The following is a 27,785-nucleotide window of genomic DNA, read 5'->3' on the forward strand; positions in this document are numbered from 1 at the left end:
CTGTAGTGCAGTCCCTAAATAGTTTAATTCCTGTGTGTGAGAAGTAGTGATCCGTATGCGTCCACTAGACTGTGAGAAAGCTATTTCTAATCAGAGGCCACACCACCTATGTGAAGTAAGTCACTGTTTTTTTCTCCCTCTTTTAATTTTTATTTAAAATTGTGGGGTACTATTCAGGACTAGGTATACAAATATTCATTGTGCAGGTACAGAAACAAAGAGCTGAGTATTACACGTTCTCACTCGTAAGTGGACGTTGAGCAACTACCGTAAATCACTGTTAGCACTCACCTTAAAAAGAGAAACAAGACCACAACGCTTAGAAAAAATTCTGTAAGTACCCAATTTATTCATAAAATGGATACAGTTTAAATATTATGATATTTTCCAGTCATATATTTTTGCCATCATTCCAAAATGTTGTGCATTTAGTTGACATGTATTTGCAAGATTAGGCTGTATAATTATAACTCGGGAGATCATACAAGACAATTGATTTGCTTGTTACTGCCGCTCTCCTTCAAACAAATGACACATCAGTGCATTTTGCCTTGTAATTCACTTCTTCATCTCTCTGACCCCAAATAAGCTCCACTTTTTGTGCTTTTTGTGCTTGTAAGACACTTGTTTATTTTTCTGCGAGGTTAGACGAGTGTCATACACTCATTCTTTCGGTTCAAGACTGGCCAGCTTACGCCGGAACGAAGCAACAGCCCCAGCACTTCTGCTCGGAGGGCTTGCTCTCAGAAGTGGTGGGCGGAGGATAAAAGGAGTCTCACGGAGCACTCAGGGGTCACCTGGTGGACGGGCCTCGGGGGAGCCTCACACAGGCCACTGTCATAGCTCCAGTGAGGACTCTGGCGGGTCACCTCACCGAGGCCAGCCAGGCCGCGCGGAGTACCCCTCGCCTCGTGGGATGAGGTGTGACTACAAAGCAACGAGACTGACCCAGGTGTGCTGCTCCTAGGGTCAGGCTCACAGCTTTCTGCTCTCGCCTCGGAGGCGGCAGGGCCTTCCACTGCTGGGGAGGAAGCGCCGCCCTCAAGAAGCCGGGAGCCGCCCTGCTCTGGTGGTCCCTTCTGGCACCCTCTGTCTCTTGGGCAGCCCCGGGCTACCTCAGTCTCTCCTGGGGCCGTGTGAGAGATGCGGAGTCCTGGGCCCCACCAGCTGCTGCATCCAGATGCCTGGGTGATCTGCGTGCATGGTGAAGCCTGCTGGGTGCAGGGCTGGGTGCCCCTGGCCCGCTTCTAAAAGGCCACCTGAGGCAGACCGATCCCCTCTTTAGTAGAGAGACCGTTTTCAGCAGGGAGGAATCATAGGTAACAGCTGCAAAAACTGAGGGCGTTTTTGTTGTTGTTTTAAACATGCAAAATACAGTCCATGCATCTGCCATTTTGAAAAGTGTCTCACCCTGTAGCAGATAAAACCGAATATGTTTTGGCTATCAACGTCCAATAAATGTTTCAAAATGCTTTACAGTGTAAAGATAATAAGAAATTTAGCAAAATGTCAACAAACCTGTATAAAAAACAGATACAGATACCATTTTATTTCAGGGCGACATGCTGTAATGTAAATAGTAAGTTATGATTATTTGTATTTCTTTGTAAAAAGTCTCTTTCACAAGGCAAGGGCTTATGAGATCCAGGCCTCGGGGCTACACATGCAAGAAAAATGGCCAGTTAGTTAAAAATCACCAAAACGTGCTATTTTGAAATGTGTATGTGTGGGTTTGAAGTACAGGCATCGTGGGAGTGCTCAACGTTACATACTAGCAGGAATGGTGTTTCAGGCCCCGTGGAGGCGCGGGGGTCACGGTGCCAGCGTCCTGGACGACTCGTACACCTCCGACGAACACTTTGGCTTAATCCCTTTGCCGTTGTAATAGTCCACGACTTGGTTGGGGACTTCGGCCAGCACGCTCTTTGCCAGGGCAGCGGGAGAGGCCTGCGGGGAAGAAGAAGTCGTCACGGCTGTGGCTTCTGCTCAAGGAGGTCTGACCCACACTCAGCCTCAAAGGTCTGGGCCTGCTCTGAGCAGCTGAATCTCATCTGTTCGATCATTCACTCACTCTTTGGTGAGGTCTGATCCAAACAAGAGTTGTCAGATGGTTGGAAAATGAACCTTTAACTTCAGTGTCATTTTTTCAACGCCTGTCTTAAACTGTAAAACCCTTCACATCTGAAGATGGACCAAGGTTGGGGGCCAGATCGAATTGTCCTGCAGTCCAGCTTCTAGTGCGCATTTGGCCTTAGACACTTGTGTATGGCCCAGGTACTACGCTCTAACCACGGGAAGGTCACCATCACGTGAGGGGAGCTTGGCACAGTCAGCATGAACGCCACTATGAGGTGGAACATGAGACCAGCCACAGAACCACATGAGACTAGCATCACGCCATGTGCAAACTAATTAGCCATGGAGACTCTCGGACTCAGCCCAGAGCCACAGAGTCAAAACCTGTGTTTTAACGTGATGCCCGGTGATTATATGGAGACTCTCGGACCCAGCTCAGAGCCACTGAGTCAGAGCCCGTGTTTTAATGTGATGCCTGGTGATTCGTATGTATATTGAATTTGAGAATCACGGCTCTAGAGAGTTACAGGTATGGTGACCCCAGCAAAGGAAACAGAAACTGAGTTACCTTGGAGGCTTCCAGAAGGAGATGGCTTTCAAGCTGGGCGTGTTTTTAAGGCACAGAGAAGAGGGAGAGGGATAGCATTTGGCCACTCCAGGGACGGCAGTGAGTCATCTGATGGGGCAGAAGGGACTGTGTGTGTGTGTGTGTGTGTGTGTGTGTGTGTGTGTGTGTGTGTGTTGGGCATGCAGGGTTGGTGGGGCCTTGGGCTGGAAAATGAGCTTGAGGTCCGGGTGGAGACTGGGAACAGCCTCCCATTCATTCAGCCTCTGTTCTGTCAGCACGGTGGATCTGCTGCATGACTTGGGGCAGGAGCACAGGACCCGGGAACTACAGCGACGACTCTGCATCACAGAGAGGCTGAGGCTGAAGCCGCTCGTTGACCCTGGAGTCAAGAGCTGCCTCTGACCCCTGACTCGGACACTGAGCACTGGCAGCAGCCCTGGACAGGGAACGTCCGTGACCCGGGCCTCGGTAGCAGCAGCTGTCCAAGAAGCTGGAAACTTGAGACAGAGCTGACAAGTGTTTGCACTACCAAAACAAAGAGGGCTGGACTGGAGCAGGTATCCTGGCTTCTGGTTCTTTCTTTTCTACGTGGCTTGCCACTTGACCATTCAACTGCTAAGCCCCAGGATTTTAGAGGCAAAATAGAAAATAGTAAAAATCCACTCTGTCTCACAGGATCTCAGAACAAGAGACATACATCTCTAAAGCAATCTGACAGCACTGGGGAGAGCTTTTCTACAGGGACCTCTCGCATTCCAGAGGTGCCCAGCACGTTGGTCACTTGGGGCCCACAGACACCCTTCTGTTGCACAGATGCCTGCTGAGGGCTGAGCATCAGGTCATGGTCGTGTGTTCACTGGGGCTGAGACGAGAATGCTTTCCGCCCTTCGCTCCTGGGCCAGCCCTCCCGACAGCGGGAAAGACAAGCTTTTCATTTCCCAGCCTCCCTGGCATCCAGGGATGGCCATGTGACCCAGTTTCATCCTTCAAGATATAAGTGGAAGTTTCCCGGGGGAAGCTTTTTTGGCAAGTTTTTCCTTCCTGGCTGAAGGAGACAGACATGACTGACTATTTCCCATTCCTTCCTTTCTCTCTTGGACCAGGAAGCGATAGCGATTCATCCTTTTTATCAGCATGTGGAGCACCTCGGGGGCTCACAAAACGCTGGCCCTGACCGTGTAATCACCGATGCCAGCAGCCACAGCCCCTTACTTCCAGCTGCCCCAAAATCTGAGTTGGCATTTGCATGATCCAGGTTTTCTCAGCCTGGGCACTGCTGACATTTGGGCTGGACCGTGCTTTGTGTGGGGCTGTCCTGTGCACTGTGAGATACTCAGCGGCATCCCTGGCCTCTGCCCACCAGACACAGGCAGCAAACACCTGTCACCATCAAACACGTCTGCAGATATTGCCAAACGTTTCCTGGGGAGCAATGTCACCCCTGGTTAAGAACCATTGTGTGATACACCGTGAGTTGGGTCTGCTATTACCTACAGCCAGAAATATTCCTAAACAAGACTGTCAAATAGAATTGTCTGTGATGATGGAAATATTCTATATATGCACTGTCCAATATGGAGATTGCCTGCCACATGAGACTTTTTTTCTTAAGTCGGGGTCTCCCTCTGTCGCCCAGCCTGGAGTGCAGTGGTACAATCATGGCTCACCACGTCTGTCTAATTTTCTGATTTTTTTGTAGAGACGAGACCTCGCTATGTTGCCCAGGCTGGTCTTGAACTCCTGGGCTCAAGAGCTCCTCCTGCCTTGGCCTCTCAAAGCACTGGGATGACAGGCGTGAGCCACCGTGCCTGGCCTCACATGCAACTTTTTGAGCCTTGAAATGAGGCCATTGTGAGTGAGGCGTGAGCTTCAAATTTTATTTTACTTTATTTTAATGAATTTAAAGGTAAAAAGTCACATGTGGCTCGGAGCCCCCTCTTGGAGAGCACCCCTACCAAGTGGGCCCCCAGCCCCGGGGATGTCTATGCTGGTGACAGGCACATACGGCACTGAGGGCATGGGGTGGTTGGGAAAAGACGGCGAATCTGCAGGCTGCTGGGTGGAACGTGACCCGAGGCTGCACCAGCTGTCGCCCACAAGGCCCAGCCCCATCCTGAACTCACACAGGCACCATCTCACCTTCCAAGTCCGTGCCACTTGCCTCATCGTGGATGGCAGTTGCAGCACAGAGAGGTGACATGGCGTGCCCAGAGGCTCAAGGCATGGAGCCTGCCATGGCTTGAAAGTGTCCCCTAATTCACGTGCTGGAAAGGGAGTCCTCAGTGCAGCAGCATTGGGAGGGGCCGCTGGGGGCCATTGCCCCGGGGGTGGTGGCTCCGTGAGTGTGGGCTGCCATGCAAGGGAGCCCCTCGCGCTCCCTCTGGTCCAGCCTGCTTGCTTCTGCTTCCCTCCCGCCACTGCGGATGACCCTTGCGGGTGCCCGGATGACCTTTGCTGGTGCTGGGCCCGGTTCTTGGGCCTCTCAGGCTCAGGGCCACAAGCCAGAGAAGCTTCTGTCCTTTGTCAATCCCCAGTCTGTGCTGCCTGCTTATAGCAGCAGGAAAAGGACCACGGCAGAGCCCGAGCCTTGGACCCTTGAAGGCTCGAGTTACCACACAGGGCAGAAGAGAGGTGACTCAAGGGTGAATGGCTCATGGGCGAGGGCTCCGTCTCCTCCTGCCCCTTTACTCATGGCTCACTGAACTCAGAGCAGGTGTTTGCATAACGAAATGGTTGCGGGATCGAACTTGAAATCTGTGGTGATGAGGCAGGTAGACACATACCTGTGTTTTGCCTGGGTTGCTCAGTTATGCACAGGGCCAGGTCTTGGTGGGGAGGGTGGAGGCTCTGCTCTTGGGTGGCTTTCACAGGGACAAAAACCCAGAGAAGGGAAGACCCACGTCACCACAGGCCCCAGACGCAGTGGGGTGCTCTGACGGGCCCTCAGGGAGCCTCTTAGGCGTGGAAGACGGCCCTTGGGCGGCCCACAGGTGCAGGGCTTTGTGAAGACCTTGAAGGCACTCCTTCCTCCCCGGAGCTCATCATTACCCAGGATTTGGGATGGGGAAAGTGGTCAGTGAGCACGTTTTCTGCATTATACGAGAGCCCCGCCCAGCGGGCCCGCTTTGAGGCCTAGGGGAATGAGTGGCGGCTGGACTGGCTTGCCAGAGCCAGGGTGGTAAAGGCGGTGCTGGTTTCCAGAAAGCTGATCGGATGCAAATGGTTTCTGTCCAGGGGAGAAGAAAATTCAGACTCAGGGCTTTTCACCCTGTGGGTCCCTGGCCAGTCTTGAACTTGCATCAGCAAACTTGCTCTAGCGTTTTCTCCCGCTGACCTCACCCAACCATCCTGCACACGCCTTAGCACCTGCTCTGCCACCGTGCTCACGACAAGCGGGATGAGGCTCTGAAGCTGCTTGCTATGGATTTTCAGAGGACGCGGGTTTCCAGGCCTTTGAGGATGCCTGCTGCCAAGGCAAGCATGGCTTCCTCCAGGGCCGCAGCACCCCAGGGTTCCCTCCAGCTCCTGCTTGCTCCTCCACCCAGACAGCCAGGGCAAAAGCCAGCTGCCCAAGCGTACACGGCAGCCCCGAGGGTACCAGAGACCCTGACGGACACGGAGCACTCTGCCTCCTGCAGCTGGCAGGACTCCTTGTCTGTCACTCACTTTCCGCCTCCCTCTGGAGGGCCAAGTGCTAGCGGACCTCACAGTGGGAGACGGTCTGGCCGGGGAAGGCACACAGATGTGGACAGATGTGGGCGGCAAGGAGGCTGTCGGCCGCCCTCCCACAGAAGTGTCCCTAGGATGAGACTGGACAGATACGGGAGGCGAGCGAGATGCGGTCTGCCCGCCCGTGGGACGTGCCCCTAGGATGAGACGTCGATAGGCGTGGAAGGCGAGCGTGCTACAGCCTGTCCCCTGGCGGGACGTGTCCCCAGGGTGAGACGTGGGCAGGCGTGGGAGGTGAGGTGCCGTGGCCCGCCCTCCCACGGGAAGTGCCCCGGATGAGATGTGGACAGACGTGGCAGCAGAGGTGCCGTAGCCCGCCCTCCCGCGGGACATGCCCCAGGGTGAGCCTGCGTACGTGTTTGAAGTTCCGGAAGGGCACGAACTGGACGATGTCTCGGAGGACGGGCTCTCCCTTGGGTGACCTCAGGATGCCGTCGTCGCCGTCCAGCATCTGCATGTCGCTGAAGTCGGCGTTCCCCACGCCCACGATGATCACCGACATGGGGAGGTGCGAGGCGTGGACGATGGCCTCCCGGGTGTCGGCCATGTCCGTGATGACGCCATCCGTCAGGATCAGCAGGATGAAGTATTGCTGTGACGGAGGAGGTGGCCGGGACGGGGGTGGGGCGGGGACAACGAACACCAGTTAGACACCCACGGCCTCCCAGTGTGCCGACCGCAGGTGGAGCGCCGACGGGGCCGAGGGCCCGCGCCCGCAGCCACCGAGGCTCAAGGCCAGGACGAGTGGCTGGCTTTGGCACCACCACTGTATGACGTCACAATGGGTGGCACAGGGCGGGCGCGGCGGGCAGGGTCGGGAGGCTGGCCCCGGAGCCTGCTCTGTGGGGCCCTGAGAAAGTCCCCAAGCCAGGGGCTCCAGGCCTCATCTCTCCAACGAGCCGTGGGACTAGACCACGGCCTCTTCTGCTCAGAGACGCAGGAACACCTGATGCTGTGCCCTCCGCCAGCCACCAGCCCAGGGACCATGGGCCCTTGGGATGCGCTAGAACTGTTGGAGAACCGAATTTAAATTCAACTTAATTTCAGTGAATTTACACTTGACCTTAAAAATGGATGCCCAGTTCAGTGGCTGGAAACATTTTTGGCACATTTGGAACAACTTAAACATGTGAGTCTGCTTTTCGGTTACCGATTTGTACAACCCGGATAAAAGTCAAGTATTTGTGATGGTGACTCAGCCCCCAAACTGAGAGGCCATATGAGATGCACATGGATTTAGAAGACGTTGCATGCAAAAAATGTAAACTACCTCACTAGTAATTTGTTTCTAGGGAGTAACAGCTAAAGTGACAATATGTTGGCTACACTGGGTTAAATAAAATGTATCACTAAAATGGATCTCCCTGCTTCTTTCTACCTTTTTAATGCAGCTCCTCAAGCATTTAAAATTTCATGCATGACTTGCACTGCATTTCTTCTGAACGGCACAGCCTAAAGCACATTGAAGGAGGCCTGGACTGCGGTCTGTCCCTCTGGGGGCCAGGGGCCAGAAGGTGGCCGCCCCACCAGCCCCTGCCACTCTTCACTCTGAGTCCTGACTCCCAGGAGTGCCGTCCACCTGGCAAGGCTGGGGGTGGGGGCTCTGGGAGTGGAGGAGAGCTCCAGCCTCAGCGCGCAGGGGAGGCTGGGCGTGTCCAGGAGGCTGGGGAGGGATGGTCCTGGGGTCCCCCCGGCTGGGAGTCATGGGGCGGGGGCATGGGGTGGCCCTAGCAGGGAGGAGGGAGAGAAGAGGACTAGTGAGGTGCAGCTTGCGCTGAACGCAAAGGTGCTTCCTGAACAACCGCTGCAATATGCCCAGTGTTCATGGGGGTGCACATGTGGAGATTAAACCATCCCAAGCTGCCATATTTACAAGGAGAATGACCAATCTGGTTCTGAGACTCGTACATTTAAGGCGACAAATAGACTGGCAGTGCCAAAGAGCTTCCTGTTTCCTCTGTAAGCCTGAAAAAAACATTTTAAACAAAACAATACAAGCCTGGGGTGACTGAAATCCACACAGTGGTGAAGACAGCCACATATCCTGAGGGCTGCCCATACAGCTTGAGGGAAGGCCGGCTCCTTTCTCTCTGTCTCCCTGTGGCTCACCCCTGTCCCGGCTGAGCCCCGGTTCCTCGGAGCTCTACACGGCCATCCACGCCTGACCTCGTGCATCCTCCACGCCCACATGGAAGCCAGCCTGGGCACGGGGAGGAGACTTTTGCAGGACGGAGTGCTGGGAGCTTGCGAGGGGCGAGGGAGGAGGCGGTGCTGGGGGTAGGATGGAGAGGGGAGGGCAGGAGACACCTCCCCAGGTGCACCTCATGGGCAGGGCAGACACTGCGCCTGCCAGAGCCGCCTCAGACCCACGATCCCCGCCCCCCAGCTGCCGTCTGAGCTGGTCTTTATGGCTTCGCAGATGACTCTTTTCTCCTGCTCAAGGCCCTGAGAACCAAGACACCCAATGTTCACACTGCCCCACCGAGAGGTTGTGCTGGACAAGACCAAGGGTCAGGAAACCGCTTTCTGTGAAGGGGCCTTAGGACTTATTCAAGGCTTTTGCCGCACACTGCCACTGCCGCCGTGCGAGGCCGCCACTGACCATGCTGAAGATGATGAGAGGGGCTGGGCATAGCGGCTCGCACCTGTATCCCAGCCCTGGGGAGGCCGAGGCGGGAGGATTGCTTGAGCCCAGGAGCTCAAGACTAGCCTGGGCAACAGGGTGAGACCTCGTCTCTGCAAAAAACACAAAATGAACTGGACGTGGTGGCACACGCCTGTAGTCCAAGCTACTCAGGAGACTGGGGCAGAAGGACCGCCGGAGCCCAGGAGGTCGAGGCTGCATGAGCCAAGGTCATGCCACTGCACGCCAGCCTGGGAGACAGAGTGAGACCCGGACTAAAAGACAAATAAAAACAGAATCAAAAGATGATGGGAGGAGCTGTGTTCTAGTAAAACTGTACTTATGAACTCTGATTTTAATGTCATATAACTTTCACGGGTCACAAAATGTATTATTTCTCATGTGAATTAAAAAAACATTAAAAACTCTTCTTAGCTTGCAAGCCATGGAAAACTAGGCTGTGGAGTAGTTTGTTGACCCGTAAACTGAAGCAGGACTTCTTAACCTGGGTCTAGCCTGCCAAAGGCAGTCAGGCAGCCCTGCGGGCTTTGGGTAAGTTACATTTTTAGTTCCACTAATCTCTAACAAAAAATTATCACTTAAAATTATAAATATAATCAACCAATCAAATTAGCACTAACTGTACTTAGTCACCAATAAAAATCACAGATATTTTCTTGTGGTTGTAAGTATTTCAATACACCATTAATACTTAACTGCTGAGAAATCACAGAATTATTAATCTAGCTCCTGGTTCTCATAATTTAATATATAAATAAAAGGAGCACTTTATTACTATATTCACGATGCTTTCATGCAACATCTAAAAATATTTTGCTAACTGCATTTCATTACAGTTGGCTTCCCCTATCATCTTTTATTTTGTGTCTTGAAAACACTTCTAGCTGGGCTTGGTGGCTCAGCCTGTAATCCCACACTTTGGCAGACTGAGGTGAGTGGATTGCCTGAGCCCGGGCTCGAGACCTGCCTGGGCAACTTGGCGAGACCTCATCTCTACAATAAATCAAAAATTAGCCCGGCGCGGTAGCGCGCACCTGTAGTTCCAGCTACTTGGAAGGCTGAGGCAGAAGGATCGCCGGAGCCCAGCGGGTCGAGGCTGTGGTGGCCGGGAGCGGCCATTGCACTCCGGTCTGGGCGACAGAGTGAGATTCCAACTCAAACAAAAAAAAAAAAAGAAAAGAAAACACTTCTGAGCGTGGGCCTCTGGGCATTCCCAGCTACTGATGTGTCTGTGGTCGAGGAGACTGTCAGGACTCTGGAGTTGGAGCCTCACAGGTGTATCTGGCTAAGGTAACAGGCTGCAGACTGCAGGATCGAAACTCTGATAGAAATTTCCAATAAAGCCAGACAGTCCCTCCTGACGTCAGGCTGGCAAGCACTCGTGGGTGAACATAACTGAGGTCCTGTTTAGATCAAGAGGGGCTCTGTTTTCCTAAGAATTCACTCAGTCAAGAAGAAAACCCCATATTCCCTGGCACAGACTACGAGGGTCAAGATGATGACCTTTTGTGGTTGGAGACTCTGGACCACAGACTGTCCAGAGAACAGGAGAAACCTCTGGGAAGAGCACTGGTCCCTGGCTTGTGGGCTAAGTGACCCGGGGACAGGCAGGTTGGGTGTTTCCTGCGTGTGTCCCAGGAGCATGTCCCTGGGGTGTGAGCACTGGCCAGGAGCTCATACCGGCCTGTCAGCAGAAACGCAGGCGCACCTCAGCCTGTTCTCTTCTCACTCTTGTGGGTCCTGGTACCCCAGATGAGATGAGCTCATCCTGTTTTTAAACTGGGCTCTGGGGATGCCTTGGGGACATTTGGGGACAGAAGGGTGAAAGAATAGACATGTTTTGACCCTACACCTTAGATCAAATATGGCAAGAAGAGTGTATTCTTTAAAAAAAAAAGATCAGTTTTATGTGTTGGGTTTCTGAGTAAGTTATCACTGAAGAATTGGTTCTGATGCTTAAAGGAAGTAAAAAGGTGAAACGAAGTACTGATCACACCCAGCCCTTATCCCTAACTCTTGTGTGTGCGGTCAGAGGGAGGCATGAGGAGCTGGGCCTGGCAGGGCTGTGTGCGGGTGGAGACGTGGGCCCGTGGGGCTGGGATGTGCTGGTGTCCCAGAAAAGAGGAAAGAGGGCAGGGAGGCACTTTTCTTGGTCTTCACACCAGTGCAGGCTGGCCTGGCTTGAGCCCAGCGTCTCTGCGGGGTGAGACCAGCGCACAGGGCGGCTCTGCTCGCTCGGCGGTCCACAAGTCCACAGTCAGTCACTGTCCTGAACACACTGCTCTGAATGGCACGCGCTTTGCTCCCCAGGGCCCAGCCCCGAGCCTGCAGGGCCTCCGCGCCTCTTGGTGGCCAAACCACTGGTCAGTGCGTCCAAGGCCACGGCATCAGGAACAGAGGAGACGAGAGATGGCCTGACCCATGTGCTCCTCAGGGTCAGCCTTGGACCCTGCAGGGTGCTGGGGAGGGGACTGAAACTGTGGTCAGCCACACCAGCAAAATTATTTAAACATCATCAGCCTAAACTAAATTTTGCTTCAAACGATTTTCCATTATTTTGACTAAATGTCCTGCGCATTGAGGAACCGAGGGCACTCCTGAGATGTGGCCTGGATCAGAGGGGCCGTGACAGTGAGGACACTGCTGAGACACAGGGACAGATGTGGCCCGGACCATGGGCGCCGTGGGAGATGCGCCCTCCAAGGTCCTTGAAAACACTGATCGGCTTGGTGGCTCAGCCTGTAATCCTGCACTTTGGGAGGCCGAGGTGAGTGAACTGCCTGAGCCTGCGGGTTCGAGACCCACCTGGGCAACTTGGCGAGACCTCATCTCTACAATAGATCAAAAAAATCAACCGGGCGTGGTAGCACACGCCTGTAGTTCCAGCTACTTGGAAGGCTGAGGCGGAAGGATCGCCGGAGCCCAGCAGGTCGAAGCTGCGGTGGCCGGGAGCGGCCACTGCACTGCAGCCTGGGCGACAGAGTGAGACTCCAACTCAAAAAAACAAAACAAAACAGAAACACCACATCTTCTGGAATATGAGATGTACAGTATTTAAGATACACACCAATTTTAAGAGAGAACTAGAGCGCTTTTCACCGTAGGCATATGGAAAGCAATCGCGAGCAACGTCAAGGCCCTTCTCTCCGTGGGCGCTGCCCGACTCGAGCTGTGTGCGGCCTTGTTTTGCGCCCTGCGCACACCCAGTGGCCGAGGCTTCTCACCGTAGCTCCTCCACACGGGAGTGGAGAGGACGTGAAATCACGGCGAGCAGAGGTGGCTGAGAACTCCCGGTGGGGGCAGGGTAGGAGCTGAGAGGAAAGGTCTGGCCGCATGGAGAGGTGGGAAGGGGGGAAGGCGGCTGTTTGGGTGTGAGACCCGGGCGTTCGGTGGTGGGGAGAGTGGAGCCAGACCCCAGCCCTGCCGAAGCGCGGGTCACCGGGAGGTCCAGAGAGACGCAGAGGTGAGAGCAGATGGCCGGCAGGGAGTGGTCACGTCAGCGAACTCAGACTTTATCCTCTGCCCCGTGGGAAGAGCTGGAGCACTGAGCAAGGGAGCCCGACACAAGCGCTGCAGCTAAAAGGCCAACCTGGCTACTTGAGGAGCAGGCTGGAGAGGAGGAGGCAGAGCCAGAGACAGGCCCCGTGGGGCGGGGAGCGCAGGGACCTGGGCCGAGAGAGTGCGCAGCATGGCCGCTTGCTGGCGGAAGTGAGTCTCCGTGGAGGGAGAAGTAGAAGGGAAGCAGCGGAGGAGGAGGAAGAGAGAGAACACATCTCTGACCTTGCTGGGTCGGAGTCCTTGGAGAGTGAGGAAGGTGTGATGGTGTTGAAGCAAAGTCCTTGGCTACTGGAGAGTGAGTCCAACACACTAGTGAGGGTGACCAGGACAGCAGGGTGGCCCTTCCCAAGGTGACTCCCACACCAGAGAGGGGACCAGGACAGAAGGGTGGCCCTCCAATATTAGAGAGGGCGACCGGGACAGCAGGGTGTCGCTCCCCAGGGTGAGTCAACACAAGACAGGTGAGCAGGTGGGCAGCGTGGCCCTCCCCAGGGTAAATGCAACAAGAGAGGGACCAAGACAGAAGGGTCACTCTCCCGAAGGTGAGTCCAACCCTAAAGAGGGGACCAGGACAGCAGGGTGACCCTCCCGAGGCTGAGTTCAACCCTAGACAGGGCGACCGGGACGGCAGGGTGACCCTCCCAGGGCGAGTGAGTCCAATACTAGAGAGAGTGACCTGGACAGCAGGGTGGCCCTTCCCAGAGTGAGTCTAAAACTAGGAAGGGTGAGGAGGACAGCAGGGCAGCCCTCTCCGGTGTAAGTCCGACCCGAGAGAGGGTGACCAGGACAGAGGGTGACCGTCCCGAGGGTGACACCATCACAAGAGAAGGTGACCGAGATAGCAGGGTGACCCTCCCTAAGTGAGCACAACACGAGAGGGGGTGCCCAGGTCATCAGGGTGACCCCTCTTGGGTGTGTGCAACACAAGAGAGGGGACAGACCGACACCCAGGAGGTCTCTGCGTGGCACAGTGCGTAGAAGAAGATGAGGAGTAGTCCAGGATTTTTATGAAGAAACTACCGGGAGAATTTCAGACATCAGGAACATTCTCCTGAATCCAAGAAAGCAATCATCAAACCTGCAGAATGCAATGGCGATCCTGGCCGCCAGGGTCTGTGCTCCTGCATTTTACCACCGGGGCTTTGGCGCCCACACCCCTGTGGCGCTAGCTTCTATCTGCAGGCGGGGTACCACGGGCGGCTAGCTTACTTTGGACTGTCTTCTCCTTCCTGGCTTGGGAGGTGGGAGGGCCTGCTTCAGGGTTCACTCCCCTGTGCTCCGCCACCTCTAAGCCCCAGAGCCCAGCAGAGACGGGTCTGATTGTCCCGTTTCTCCGATGAGGAGACTGAGGCGGGCGGGGGAGGGTGGAGTGCCCGTCCGATGATCGAGGTCGCCTTGCTGGGGTGTCCCGTCATGGGAGATGGGGGCGCCAGGCGCCCCAGGAGAGCCAGGGTGACCCCAGGGACTGCCCCCTCCTTACCGAGGCCTCCTGGGTGTTGGTCTCCTCCGACGCCGACTTGGCCACCTTCTGGATGATGGGGGCGATGTTGGTGGGGCCGTAGAGCTGCAGCTTTGGAAGGCAGCTCTGGTAGGCCTCCACGACCCCCTGGATTCCTAGGGGAATTGGCGAGAGCGACAGGGATGTTCACATCCACCCCCCCCACAGACCACGTCTCCCCTGATGGTCCTTAGTGACAGCACGATGATGCCCTCAAGACGAAAGGAAATGCCACATCACTAGTGCTGCTGACCCCCGAGACGCTCCCCTCCCTAAGACCTCAGGCCAAGGGCCAGCATTCCCCCAGACGTTGCCTGGCAGCCCGTGAGCCTCCACCCCAAGCCTTCACGGGATGCTCTAAGTAGGATGACATAGCATGATGCCCCTGCTCCGGGTGAAAAGCAAGGCCCTGAAGGCCAGGCGATCGGCCCCGGCCCATAGCGAGGGCACCGTAGACGCAGAGCTTAAGTCGCGGTCTGCCTGGCTCTGCAGACTGTTCTTAGCCACTAGACACGCCGGCTTTGACGCTGTCTTATTCCCACGCCCACCCGGGTGTACTGCTAGATCCCTTGCAGGAGCTGCATGTTCCCATGTCTGCCTCTTCAGGCCAGGCTCTCCTAGGGGCAGGAGTTATGACCTATTTTTTTCACGGCCCTGGAGAACTGTGGCATGGGGGCAGTGCCCACCAAGTGTGGCGAGTGGGAGACGTCTGGCAGACCCACTATGGCCGGGAGCCGTGTGTCCGAGGAGGGATGGCCAGCCCCCCGGTCAAGGGGGCGTCCACCCTGAGGCCCAGAAGCCAGGAAAGAAGCAGCCCTGTCTGTGGGCATCCAGCACAGATACGTCCTGACTGCCCGCTCCACATATCAACCCTGGCGCCACGGTCACGGTCTCGTGACACGTGGTGTGCCCCAGGTGGCTCTGCGGGCCTGCCCTGTGGGGTCTCGCCTGCCCATTCAGCTCATCCTCCTCTCCTGCTGGCCTGCTCCCCCTCACTTAGGGAGAAGCAGCACAGGGGCCCTGCCTGGGGCCAGAGGGACCACACGAGGCCCTCCGAGACCGGTGTCCCAGCAGCCATGCTCTGGGTTTTGGGTGAGCAATTTCTGTCTGCTCGATGTGAACGTGGCTCCCTTGGGCCCCACCCAAGCCCGCCCTTCTGAAGACAGACCCCGCGGCATGGGGCAGCTCTGAAGCCAAGTTCTGTCCACTTGTCACCAACTCTGCACCTCCCAGGCCCACCTGAGGCCTAAAGACAGACACCACGGCATTTCGCAGCTGGCCCTGAAGTCAAGTGACACTGACTGGAAGGTACTGATCAGTTTCGGGTTTTGAGTTTTTGCCTGAGATATAAGCCAGTATGATTCCCTCTCCGAAAATATCAGGCAGACGAATTCCAGAAGTGTGAGGCAGGTGAACACCAGGATCTATGGTTCATTCTGCTTGGGGAGAAGCCACTCATGGCTCAAGGGTGGGTGTGTAGGGGATGGGTGGTCTAGACCACAATAGCATGAGGTGAGGGGTCCTGGGGGTGGAAATCACAGAAGAGAGATCGGGTCTTGGGGTGGCCATGTTCAGGCCCGATGACTTTGAGGTCCTATTCTTGGACAGTAAGTGCTACGCTTGTGAGACACGGTCCGACACAACACACCCCTTGGGATCTGAATTAACCTTGATTCAGCCTCTCCTCCTTGGCAAGAAGTAGGAGAGAGACACAGACATTTCTACCACAAACGTGCCTACGGTTACCATAGCCGCAAACAACCATGGCCCTATTTGTTACTTAGAAAGCAGCAAAATAATTCTTGGACAAAATGTATTGTCCTAATTATCACCATGGCCTTAGCATCACTGTTCTGTGAAATCATTTTGGGGAATTTCTGGCTAGAAACAACAGAACACAGACTGGAGCCTCGGAAAGGGATTCTCTGGCACAAACCCAGTTGCCTCTTGCTCGAGGCTTGGGGCTGTGCCATTGGCCAACACACAGACAGTGTCATGTGGCTTCCGTGCCCCCCCTTCCGTGCCTGCACTGAGAAGAAGTGGTAAAAAGCAAGTGCCTCAGGATAGCAGGAAGGGGGCTGTCACTGCGCCCCTAACCGCCAGGTGACATGCCCCTCGCTGTCCTTCAGTATCTGGCTGAGGAGCCAGACAGGGGCGCGGTTCCTGCTTTGAGCTCGGGACCTGTCTGTGTCCTGGCTCCAGCTCTGACCTCTCTGCTGTCCCTACGCCTCTGTTGCTCTGGGCGTGGCCTGGCTGGCTGGGTCCAGAAAGCCCGCGTCTCTGCTGGGACGGTCACCGCGACTCGCACACCTGGAGAGGCCAAGGGGACAGCCGCGAGCGTGGCTTCTGCTCACACGTGAGTTACCTGCGCACTCCGGGTTGTCTTCATTAAAGTTGATCGCAAAGTCGTGCGAGACCTAGACGCCAGCCAGCGTGTAAAAACAGAAAGAGAGGAGAATCAGGACTTCCATCGGGGGAGGCACCGCGGCTTGGGCTTGCCAACACACGCCCACGGCCTCCACGAGTGTTCAACGGCGGGAGCCGTTCTGAGCCTCCACACAGCCAGTCCATGAATTCCAAGTTCCCTGCGGAGCTGAGGTGAAGGGGAGATTTCCTAGAGTCAGAAAACGCTGGCGGGCAGGAGAATACGGCAAGAAGAGAGCCCAGGAAAGCGTGGCTCCAAAGCGCTTCCAGACAGAACTGGCTGCAACCCGGAGCCTCCGTCTCACTGAGCTCTTTGGACTCAGCAATGAAAGAAGACAACGCAGAGCCCAGACTGTCTGCTCAGCACGGGAGGGTCATGACGGCCCAGCCAGGCGGCTGGCGTGCGAAGCACTGTGACATGCCAGGCAGGGCCATCGGGCGTGAGCGCTTCCACGAGGACCGCACCCGCTTCTGGGAAGTCATGAAGTGATGCACAGTGCAACTTTCCAACCCAAACCGGGCCCAAGAACGCTCTGTTGACGTTTTTTCTTTCCAAGAGCCTGAGAAAACAAGGGGAGTGTTCTGGCGTCTGGGCATTTTTACAGACTCACTTGGAATTTATGGAGAATTCCATGTTAAAGGATCTCCAAGCTCTGACTCTCAGGTGGTTAAAAAAATAGGTCATGATGTGAAGAGACGTGTCCTTTCTCAGTGGGAGGTCGCAGGCGCTCAGTGCCCAGCTCACACCCCCGCCCTGTCCCCCGCCGTCCCTGATGCTCAGGCTTCTCCCTGCTGGGTTGACCCTCTGCCCTCTTCACCCCCTGGAGGCCATAGGAGAGGCCCTTGCCCTCGGCCATCTCCCTGTTGACTTGACCCTCTAACCCCCTGACTCAGTGGAGGCCCTGAGGCGAGGTGGTCAGTGCCCGCTCAAACCCCGCCCCGGTCCCCGCTGGCCCTGACGCCCAGCCGTCTCCCTGCTGGGCTGGCCCTCTGTTTTTCTTGGCCTCCCAAGCCCACTCTACCTGCCCGTGTGGTGCTGACCATGCTGGGGAGACGTCTCTTGGGAGCCAGGCTTAACCAGTCCTGGACAGGAGGCAATGCCCATCCCTACTCCCCGCGGGGGCTGTGCCCTGGCCTGGGGCCCAGAGGGCTGGAGCTCGTTTCCCACAGTGGCCGCTGGCCTGAATTTCGCGTTGACCTGTCTCCCCATTCTGAGAGGTGCCTTCCTGTCCTTAGGAGACAGTGGGCCCGCCATGCACTGAACCTGAGGAGAGACTCCCCCTGAGACAGCTCTTCCTGCAGGAGTCGCCTTCTGACTTTAGCGTTGCCACGCCTTTCGGGTTTTCGAGAGAAGCCAGAAACCCGACATTTCAGACAACACTGCCGAATCCTTTTAAAACAGCCAGCACCGTGTCCACGAGTCACTGGACAACTCCTGTTTCAAATTCTCTCTCCCTGCAAGCCCTACTTTCAAGAACGCTTCTGGAACTCTGTGGCCCAGGTGGACCACAAACCAACAGAGGGCCGGGTCCCAGAGCCTCACCATTCCATCCACGCTCACCCAGCAGCAGCGGGAGGTGGTGCCCCTCTTTCTGAAGGACACAGGAGGGAGGCGCAGGGCCTGACGTGCTGGGGAGGGAGCAGATGCCAGCACCGGCCTCCTGGCCTGCCAGGCCCAGCTCAGCAGAGAGAGATTGAGCCCCGGGCCTAGCCTGTACCTAGCTCAGGCCTCAGGGCACTGGCCCTGCCACACAGGGAGCCGAGCGTTCCATGGGGGAGAACCTCCCACCCCACAGAGGGTCTCAGCTTCACCAACATGGCTCATGCTTATCCACGCCCAATCGTGGCCTTTTCCTGTCGTGAGAAATTATTATCAAAAATAAGCAGGGCCCCAGCGTCCTGCACCCCCAGCCTCGCAATTCTCTAAGATGTGGCTGCTCCTTCCTCAAGACTTCTCTGCCTCCCACGTGAGACGTGGACTCGGAGACCCGGGCTGAAAGTCTGTCAGCCTCACTGTCATGAACGTCACCACAGGCACCGTCAACAGGACCACGTGGACCCTTTGCTGGGGGGACTGGCGTGATAGGCCCTGAGCCCTGCCGATCAGCTTCCGGGGTGTCTTCTGGGCCTCTGTCGGCAGGTGGGGTGCTTCGGCTGGCCCTGAGACCCCCGGAACACCAGGATCCTGGGATTCACCAAGCAGGAGATGGGCTTTGCTGGCTCGGCGCCGTCTCCGATTCCATGGGCCACCTACGCAATCAGGAGTGTGTGCAAGAGGGCAGGCGGAGGGGAGCAGGCCCGTGCTCACTCACCGTGTACTCTGGAGGAATCCTGGCGCCGAACCCAAAGGCCGGGAACATTTTGTCGCTGGAATCAAAAGGAAGAAAAGGAGCTGCTTCGTGGGTTCATCCCGTGAGGAATGAAACGGCGGGCCCGCACCCACCAGGCCTCTGCTGGGCCGGACGCTGGTCGTGCCCCTTGATCTTGGGCAGCGGGGACAGCCGGGGCAGAGACCGGACCCCGGCGCAGCCCCAGCGTGCGCTGCGGTCGTCAGCCTGCAACTTTGCCCTGCCGCTTCTAGACTGGGGACCAGGAGAGGCTGTGGTCCTGGACGTCTCCAGCTCCCCACAGCCCCACGCCTCTTCTCGAAAAGTGGCCGTGGGCCAGGTGACTCCCGTGGCAACTGCGCGAGACCTCTCAGTGCGCCAGACCCGCGGTGGGCACGGGCTGGCAGTTCCCATTTCACAGGCGGGGAAGCGAGCGGTAGACCGGCTTGCTCAAGGTCGCGCCTGTAGGGAGAGCCGGGTTCCAACCCAGACCAGCAGAGCCAAGGGGTGTGACCTCGCCTGCACGGCTGGCTGGCTGACACCTGGATCCTGCTGCGTCCACCCCCGGATCCGCACGAGGGTCGGCAGGTTACAGCCCATCCCTGCACGTCCTGGACGCCAAGGGCGCCGTCTTGGCTGCAGGGTCTGCACGTCCCCTCCGATCCGCCCCGCCGCCCCACCCTGCACACAGCGCTTGTCCCAGGACCCGCGCTCTGTGTGGCTCATGACAGATAACCTGTGCACCGAAACCTCAAGACGTGGCTGTGTGAAGAAGGGGCGGCCCTTGTGCACCCCCGGGTGTCCCTTACACATGCTTGGGCCTGGTTTCTCTTATGCACAGGGAAACTTCTCTCCTAACAGTTCCCCCACACATAGGGGGTCTTCGCCCGACCTGACCATGCTGTAGGCGAGAGGACGGGAATAGAATGACTCCCGTTACTGACCACACAACACACGGCCCTGTGCCGGGTCTGCGCTTACTCATCTCATTCCCACACAGTCCTGGAAGCTGCACCTATGTGTCCTTCCCATTTTATAGATAGGTCCATGGAATCCCGAGTGGCCTGGGAGGACCGTGCGAGCCCCAAGCCCATGGCTTTTCTGCCATGCCATGATCACTGAGTAGCTAGAGGCAGTATTCCGCATAACTTCCCAGCAGCACTTCCGGGAGCCACGCCCCAGACGGGGCAACACACAAGACGCGCCCTGCCTCACTGTGTGCGTTGGGGTGTTGCCATGGGCTGGGAAGCACTGCTCTGGGCAGAGGGCACATCCCCCTCGTGTCTCTCCCGCCAAGAGCACAACTGAGATTTGTCCTTGGAACAGTCTCTACGGTTCTCAGCCAATTCAGATCAGGGGCCCTGTCCCCAACACCCTCTGGGAGCAAAAGGGATGCCCCCACCCCCAGGCTGAGCCTTCACAGCAGCAACCCCCCCCCCCGACTGAGTCAGAGGCCGTCAGAGGCCCACGATGGCCTTGACGAGACCACACCGAAACACACCAGCTTGATTCAGCCTGGGCCTAGGGCTTGGGAGATAGTCAGAGTCTAAATCCTCCAGAAAGTCACCAGCACCACCCCCTTGCCAGGGTTGCCCAGCTGGGTGGTGCTCTGCATCCAGCGAGTGTAATATTAACGCGGATAAACAGAGACGCACAGCCGCTCACGGGGATTAGCCACAGAGATGAGAAAATATGCTCTGGTCCTTGGAAATATTGAAATACGTTGCCTCAGCAACTCCTCATAATGGAGACGAGGACGGGCGGTGTGAGAGGGGCTGCGGGGGGATTTCAGGGAGCTTCTGGGTGGAGGGTGGGCCTGTGTCTTCCAAAACAAAGATGGCTCCGAGGCTAAAAAAGCCCTCTGGGGTCTCCACACCTCGGAGATCTCCACACCCTGGGGGTCTCCAACCGTGGGCATCTCCCACCCTGGAGGTCTCCAGCCCTGGGGTCTCCACTCCCCTTATTTTCTTTGCTGATGAGTTCTGGACGGGTAAGAGCTAATATTCCATCTACTCTAACCACTAAGCCAGTGTTCTGGCCTTAATGATATTCCTGTTACACCTTCTGCACCGCCCGTGGGATCTGAAGTTTGCTGAGCACAGGCCCTGTTATGCAATTGGGTTTGAAGATGGGGAAGGTGGCGAAATGCCTCACTTACAAGGGGAATAATTAAGGAGCCAGGGATGAATTCTCTGAAGTGAGCCACCACAAAGCTGCTGACTTATAAACATACTGAAGAAACAATTTCCAGCCTAAGCACAATGGATTTAAACATCCATTCTTTCTGTGTCAAAATAAAACCAACTAGAGAAGAGTCTTATTAGGCAAGACGTTTGAGAAGGTGAGTTGAGCACAAAGAAGGTAGCGGTGCACCCACACTCCAGGACCCAAGGTGGGGTCCACCCAGCAGGGGCGAAGGGTGCACCCACGGTCCAAGACCCAAGGTGGGGTCCACCCAGCAGGGAAAAGGGTGTACCCACAGTCTAGGACCCAAGGTAGGGTCCACCCAGCAGGAGAGAAGGGTGCATCTACCCTCTAGGACCCAAGGTGGGGTCAACCCAACAGGGGTGAAGGGCCGGTCAGCAGCTACAAGGAAGCGACCAGTGAAGACTGAGCATGTGGACGATTCAGGGATGTGTGACCACATGCGTCCAGCCGCTACTCCCTACAATCAGGATGAAAGGGGACCCAAGAGCCCGTGTTCTTCAGTGGTCATGAGAAAGCTGTCCTGAACTGCGGAAGAAGGCCCTGGTCAAGGGCCCCTGGGTGGAAGATCCCTCTTCATCCATCACTTTTACCTTCTCTGTTAAGGAAATCTTTGAGACACAGCAAGACGTGAACAAAAGGAAAGATGACAGCGTCCCTAAGGATGTGAGCGCAAACGCTGAGCAGTGTGGCATTTCAGAGCCCCCAGACGCTTGACGGAGACCTCCCCGAAGCCGCAGTCTTGAAACCAGAGCGCGCGGGCCTGCTGGGTTCAGGAGTGGAATTTTTAAGGGAGACCAGTTCTCCGTTCCTGGACTCCCGTGTGTGGTTTTTGCGGACACCCATGTCCTGGGAGGCCCGTGGTGGAGACTGCGCTTCCTCCCACGCTCCTGGAGCTCCCCATCCCGCCTTGGGTTCTAAATCTCAGGCAGAGTGGGAAACTGCAGCCCCAACCACGTGGGGACGGACCATGGAGGACAAAGCCCTTCTCAAGTCAGGCCATCGCCAAGTGTGCTTTAAGTAAAGTTTAGCAAGCGCTGGTTCAGCGGGTAGACCATCGGAAAAACATGTTGGTGACCGACCTGGGTGAGTGGAAGGAAGTGACTAAAACTGCTCGTCAAACGCTTCATCTCCGCGAACTTGTTTATAAAAACAGACTTTCTTAGTATTTACACTGATGAGAGTAAAACTTGATTAGGGTCCACACAGGAGCCTCACCAGTCTCGTACTGGGGAAAGCTCACCCACAGATTTGTAAACTAGCTGGGAGATCACTGGTTTTGTCTCCGTGAGGGCTGGCTTTCAGTAAGCTTTCACTTTTTCTTTTTTTTTTGAGTTGGAGTCTCACTCTGTCACCCAGACTGGAGTGCGGTGGTCACTCCCGGCCACCGCAGCCTCGACCTGCTGGGCTCCGGCGATCCTTCCGCCTCAGCCTTCCAAGTAGCCAGAATTATAGGCATGCACTACCATGCCCGGCTGATTTTTAATTTATTGTAGAGATGAGGTCTCGCTGCCCGGCGGGTCTTGAACCCGCGGGCTCAGGCAATCCACTCACCTCAGCCTCCCAAAGGCACGGGATTACAGGCTGAGCCAAGCCCGGCAGCTTTCGCTTTTTACATGCAATAATCAGGGACTAAAATATCCAGCCCATTTATGTTCTTTTGATCAGTTAAGCACGAATAATAATTGTAATAAAAACTCAACTCGGGTGATATTTAGAATACTTTGAATCTTTTCATTATACAAAATTTTGGAAATGAAAAATGAATTTATATTCATAGTCTAGTACAGAAGTAGAGGATGCTGTGAACAATAAAAGAATCTCAAGCCAAGCATATTAAGGAGCATATCCTGCGGGGGAGAGAAGGAAAATGCGTGTTCGTGAACGAGAAGAGCCAATTAAACTTCTGGCTCAAATTGAAGCGCTTGTTCATTTTCTTTTTTGAGTTGGAGTCTCGCTCTGTCACCCAGACTGGAGTGCAGTGGCTGCTCCCGGCCACCGCAGCCTTGACCTGCTGGGCTCCGGCGATCCTTCCGCCTCAGCCTTCCAAGTAGCTGGAACTACAGGTGCGCGCTACCACGCCCGGCTTATTTTTTTTTTTATTTATTGTGGAGATGAGGTCTCGCCAAGTTGCCCAGGCGGGTCTCGACCCCACGGGCTCAGGCAATCCACTCACCTCAGTCTCCCAAAGCGCAGGATTACAAGCTGAGCCACCGAGCCCGGCCAAGCGCTTGTTCGTTTTGAATGGATGTTGGTGGGTGTCAAGCAGCCGCGGTGTTTAGGCTCTACTGGAAACAGTCCAGAGTTACGCCAGAGGTTTACAGCACGCAAGGATTTTCATCTTTTGTCACTATTTGACCTCATGGTGAAAAACGTTAGGTTTCGATGAAAAGGTAAACCTATAAAATTGTTTTGCTCTGCTGACACCCATGTCCTGGGAGGCCCGGGTGGAGTCTGTGCTCCCTCCAATGCTCCTTGTGCTGCCTCACCCTGCCTAGGGTTCTAAATCTCAGGCAGAGTGGGAAACTAGCCCCAACCACGTGGGGACGGATCACCGGGGATAAAGCCCTTTTCCGGTCAGGTCATCGTAAAGACACACGAGCAAAAAGTTTTAAAGATCACTGGCCCGAGGTGAACTTCAGATCTGACTGCAGTCTTGTCTCCCCTTGCGTTCCGTTTATGTTTTAAAGATGCATTTTTTTCTTTTAGGGTTCCGAAGGTCGCAGCTCTCATCGTTTGTGGAGTGTCTGCGACAGAGCCATGCTAGCTCTCCTTACAACGCCCTGCAAGGGGAGTCAAACATGTCTTTGATTTGGAAACCAAGGCTAGCGAATGCAAATCTCACAAGAACACAGGTGGCTGAGCTGGCCGGAACCAGGTCCACCTGGCACCGGGACTCACGCCCTTCCTGTCCTCCCTGCTGACTGTCCTCATGGAAGGCTGGTCTAGCCTAACGATTTTGAAGGATAAGAATAAGCCCACCCGTACGCTCCTAACACCAGAGCCCGAAGTCACCACCCCAGGACGCCCTCGTTGACCACCCGTCTTCCAAGAAGGACGGAGTCAGCCCTTCCCTCCCTCCCGTGGCTCCCAGCCCTTCCTGGGGCAAGGCTGCCCAGACCATGCCAGGCTGCGGGGGTTTACCAGCCTCTCTCTCCCGGGAGACTGCCAGCCCCTCGGGGAACACTGTGCTCGGGTGGTGCTTCTGTCTAGACAGAGCCATGCCGGAGCCCCGGAGCCCAAGGAGGCCCTGCGTTGGTCCTTGGCCACCCTAGCTGACCTCCCATGCTAACTGCAGGTCTCAGCCCTGGATCCCTGTGGGAATAAAAAGCCCTGATTCCCAGGACGCACAGTAGACGGTGATGTCAGTGCTCTGGGGCGGCTGTGTCAGCAGGCTTCAGGGTTTCCAGGTGACTTCAACTGTGGCCGCTGAGCAGCACCAAGGAGGGGAGGGGCTCTGTGGGCTGACCTGCCCTCTGCGTCTGAGGACGCTTGCCCGCTTGGGGTCAGCTCCGCCCTTGCCTTCCCCGGCACCACCCCCAGGACGGGCAGGTCTCTTCTGGGTGACTGCTTCCACGAAATGGCTGTCGGTACTTCCAGGAAAAGGGCGTGTTCAGTGTCCATACTCTCTTGATGGTGGATAGGCGGGCTTTCCATTTGAGGGCATTTTGGGTGGTCAGAGACCTGCCTTCTCTCTGGTCCCAAGGGGCAAGTGTCGCGTCACCTTGACCTTGAGCAGTGGAGCCTGGGACTCCCCCAGGAGCTGGGAAGTGCTGCACCCAGCAGGGCCATATGAACCTGTGTGTGCACACACGGGCATGTGAGTCCACATGAGTGCACACGTTTGGGCTGGGGGTGTCAAGGCAGACAGATGGGCAGCCATGCCTCTTTCCAAGGCCGAGGGATGAAGCCGGCGGGCGGGTGGCCTTCCAGGCAGGAGGACCGGCCACCCGGGGCAGCGTCCCCCAAAGGCTGCCTCGTGCGTCTCTCCCACCGCTCTCCTTCTTGGGTCACCTCATAAGGACCCGGCAGCAGCACCTGAACAGGCGGAAAGAAAACTCGTGCTGCGGGGCGAGGAATTTCTGAGGCTTGTGGGGATTCAACACTTTGGTGTCACGGCAGGCGGGACACGGCGCCTCTGTCAGCGTTGTTCAAGCGTTTCCTTCTGAGCCCCAGCCACTGATTTTGACGTGGGAGTACACGGACCCCAGAGTCGCCACGCAAGACTGCCCGTCTCTGCCTGTCTGCTGTCTGTCCACCCACGCGGAGGGAGCAGCGTGTCAGTTTCCCAGCGAGCGGCCAGCATGACACAGCCTTCTGGGAGGTCCCCGGAGGACGTCCAGCTTTGCGGGCCCCCTCTCTGCCTTGGGCGTCTGCCCACGTTAATGCTGTGCGGCTTGCTTTATGCGAAAGAGACTCGCTCCGCTGAGCAGCAGAAACCCGATGTGCTTGGCCAGCCGGGGATGATAACTTGCTCTGACCCTTGGACGTTTTCGAAAGAATCATTATCAGGACTCTTCGCTTGACTCCTAAGTGTCAGATCTCATTTCTAAGGCACTTGGGAGTCAAGTGAAGAGGCACGGCAGCGATTCTTTCATAATGAACCTGCAGTTTCAGGGGATAAGACATTCTCCCCAGACTTTGTCTGGCTCCCATTCTAAGTGGACACACACGCCACCCTAAGCCTCTGAATCGTGCGCGTGAGGGCGAGGACACGGGGACGCCCAGCCCTCGTTCCAGGGCACCCAGACGCCACGACGTGGCCCTGAGCCCCAGCGTCTTGATTTCTGGGCCACCATCATCCTCTCTTCGGAATTTGTCATTGGACGGCCTCCTTCCCTGAAGAGCCAGGGTCAACTTTTTAACTTGGCGTCTACTGTTTGGTATCCGTTACGTACTTTTGTCTACTTTATCTCTGTAATAAGCTCTCAAGGTTTAAAAGAGTCTGAAGACATGCCCTTCTTCTTGTCTCTTAAAATGTGCACACAGTATTATACTAGACTATAATCATGTGTGTGACGTAAAAAAGGAGAGGACGACTGTCTTTGTGTCCGGGGAGGTTTGGAGAACTTTCCAACACAGTGGAGATGCCAGGTGTGGGTCTCTTCTCCTGGTGGAAGTCGTCGTGTGGTCTCAGCCTCTCTAGGAATCCTCCCTGGACTCGGGCCTGAAGAAGCCAAGGTGACGCTCAGGCTGCCTTCACAGTCACGACCGCAAGGTGGAGTGGAAGAAGCGCCTCTTCAACAAGATGACTTCAGCCGCTGCCCACGCCTTCCCGGGGCCCGGGGCCAAGACTCTGGCTTCCTGGACCTGCCCACTCTCTCCCCGGCTGGCCCCCTGCCCCACTGAGTCGCCGGCAAGGACCCAGCTGTACCCAGAGATCCTGGCAGGCAGGAGACGGACGGGACTTTCCCTCTCCTTGTCCCGTGTCCCTCCATGCGTTCCAGTCAGCAGGACATGCCATTTCCGCGGAGTGTGGGACGATCGGCTTTTGACATGGTTGAAACTGGAAGGAGCAGAAGCCATGTTCTCCCTTGAAGTTTCTCTGAAACCTGAAAGCAAGGGCTACTCTCTTTGCTTCCCTGGCTTAAAACGTCCTTCAGTGGCTCTTCATTCCTTGTTTTACAGTCACACCAGGGAGTCAACTGAGGTTGATGTCCATTGATATTTACATTGGCTTCCCCTCCAAAAGCCTTCCTGAATCCCTTCACCTCTCTCTGAAAATATCCGAAAGGTAGAATAAATTCATTTTAAGGTAATTCAGGTAAGGCATTTCCAAGGGGAATTCTCTTGGTGGGAGAGGTCAATATTTACCGTCAAGCCAAAGGAAACTGAGCACTGATCTGACCTCAGAATCCTGCTTTCATACATGAAGATGCAAAGCACCCACACACACTCGTGTGACTGCACACGTGCACACAGACAGACACACGTCCACAGCTTCGGAGGCAGTGCAGTGCCATGGCGGTGCTGGGGGAGAGGGTGGGGTCAGGTCCTGCCCTGGCTGAGTGTGCGCACACAGACAACCCACCCCGTCAGGGTCCTCCTCTTTAACCAACACCCACCACAGAAGGGTCAGGTGAGGGGCGGTCACACCAGGGGTGGCCACGTGAGGGGCAATCCCAACACATCTGCTTCCGAAGCACAACGGAACATGTGAGTCCCTGGGGTCTTGGTAAACACAGACCCCGTTAGCAGGTCTGGAGAGCCGCCAGCCCATGGACAGCCTTGTAGGAAGGGCACATGACACTGCACAGGGCGGCCAGCGTCGCTCTCCAGGGGTCCCAAGTGCCAACCACGGGCGGAAAGCTGAGGAAGGGTCTTGACTCGTTCCCCAGGCCTGGTGAGGGACAGAGGCTCTCATGAGCCCCCCCGAAGAGTTGCTGGACTCCGTCTCCCTTCCCCGCCAGGGTCGGCCAGGATCCCCGGGGCCTGTGAGGGACGACCCGACCACAAGAGTCCTCTTTCCTCCCTGCCAGGGTGGGCGGGGATCCCCAAGCCCCACGAGAAGGGACCCAGCCCCAGCACCCTGGAGTCCCTCATCCTTGCCCAGGGTAGGCCAGGACACCTAGGCCCCACGGGGCATGGCCAGACCCTGTGAGGGATGACCCAGCCCCAGCACCCTGGAGCCCCTCATCCGTGCCCAGGGTAGGCCAGGACCCCTGACCCCGGGGGGGATGACCACAGCGTCCTGGAGTTTCCCCCGCCTGCCCAGGGTCACCCACGAGGATGACCTGGCTACAGCATCCTGCACTC

General features: G+C 56.2%; 1 protein-coding gene across 1 annotated transcript in view; it reads right to left on the minus strand.

Moving 5' to 3' along the window:
- Nucleotides 1-319: 319 nt before the first annotated feature.
- LOC103265253 (copine-4) overlaps nt 320-27,785 on the minus strand; it is a 414,012-nt gene continuing 386,546 nt past the window's right edge. Inside the window, exons 12-16 of the mRNA XM_008062949.2 lie at nt 18,810-18,864; nt 16,439-16,490; nt 14,056-14,189; nt 6,729-6,965; nt 320-1,947 (exon numbers count right to left, since the gene is read on the minus strand). Coding sequence (XP_008061140.2) covers nt 1,813-1,947; nt 6,729-6,965; nt 14,056-14,189; nt 16,439-16,490; nt 18,810-18,864 — 613 coding nt within the window. The 3' untranslated portion in view covers nt 320-1,812. The remainder of the gene's footprint in view (nt 1,948-6,728; nt 6,966-14,055; nt 14,190-16,438; nt 16,491-18,809; nt 18,865-27,785) is intronic.

This window comes from Carlito syrichta, unplaced genomic scaffold, assembly GCF_000164805.1.
Source record: "Carlito syrichta isolate Samal-C Ts95f unplaced genomic scaffold, Tarsius_syrichta-2.0.1 Scaffold306137, whole genome shotgun sequence".
Taxonomy (NCBI): Eukaryota; Metazoa; Chordata; class Mammalia; order Primates; family Tarsiidae; genus Carlito; species Carlito syrichta.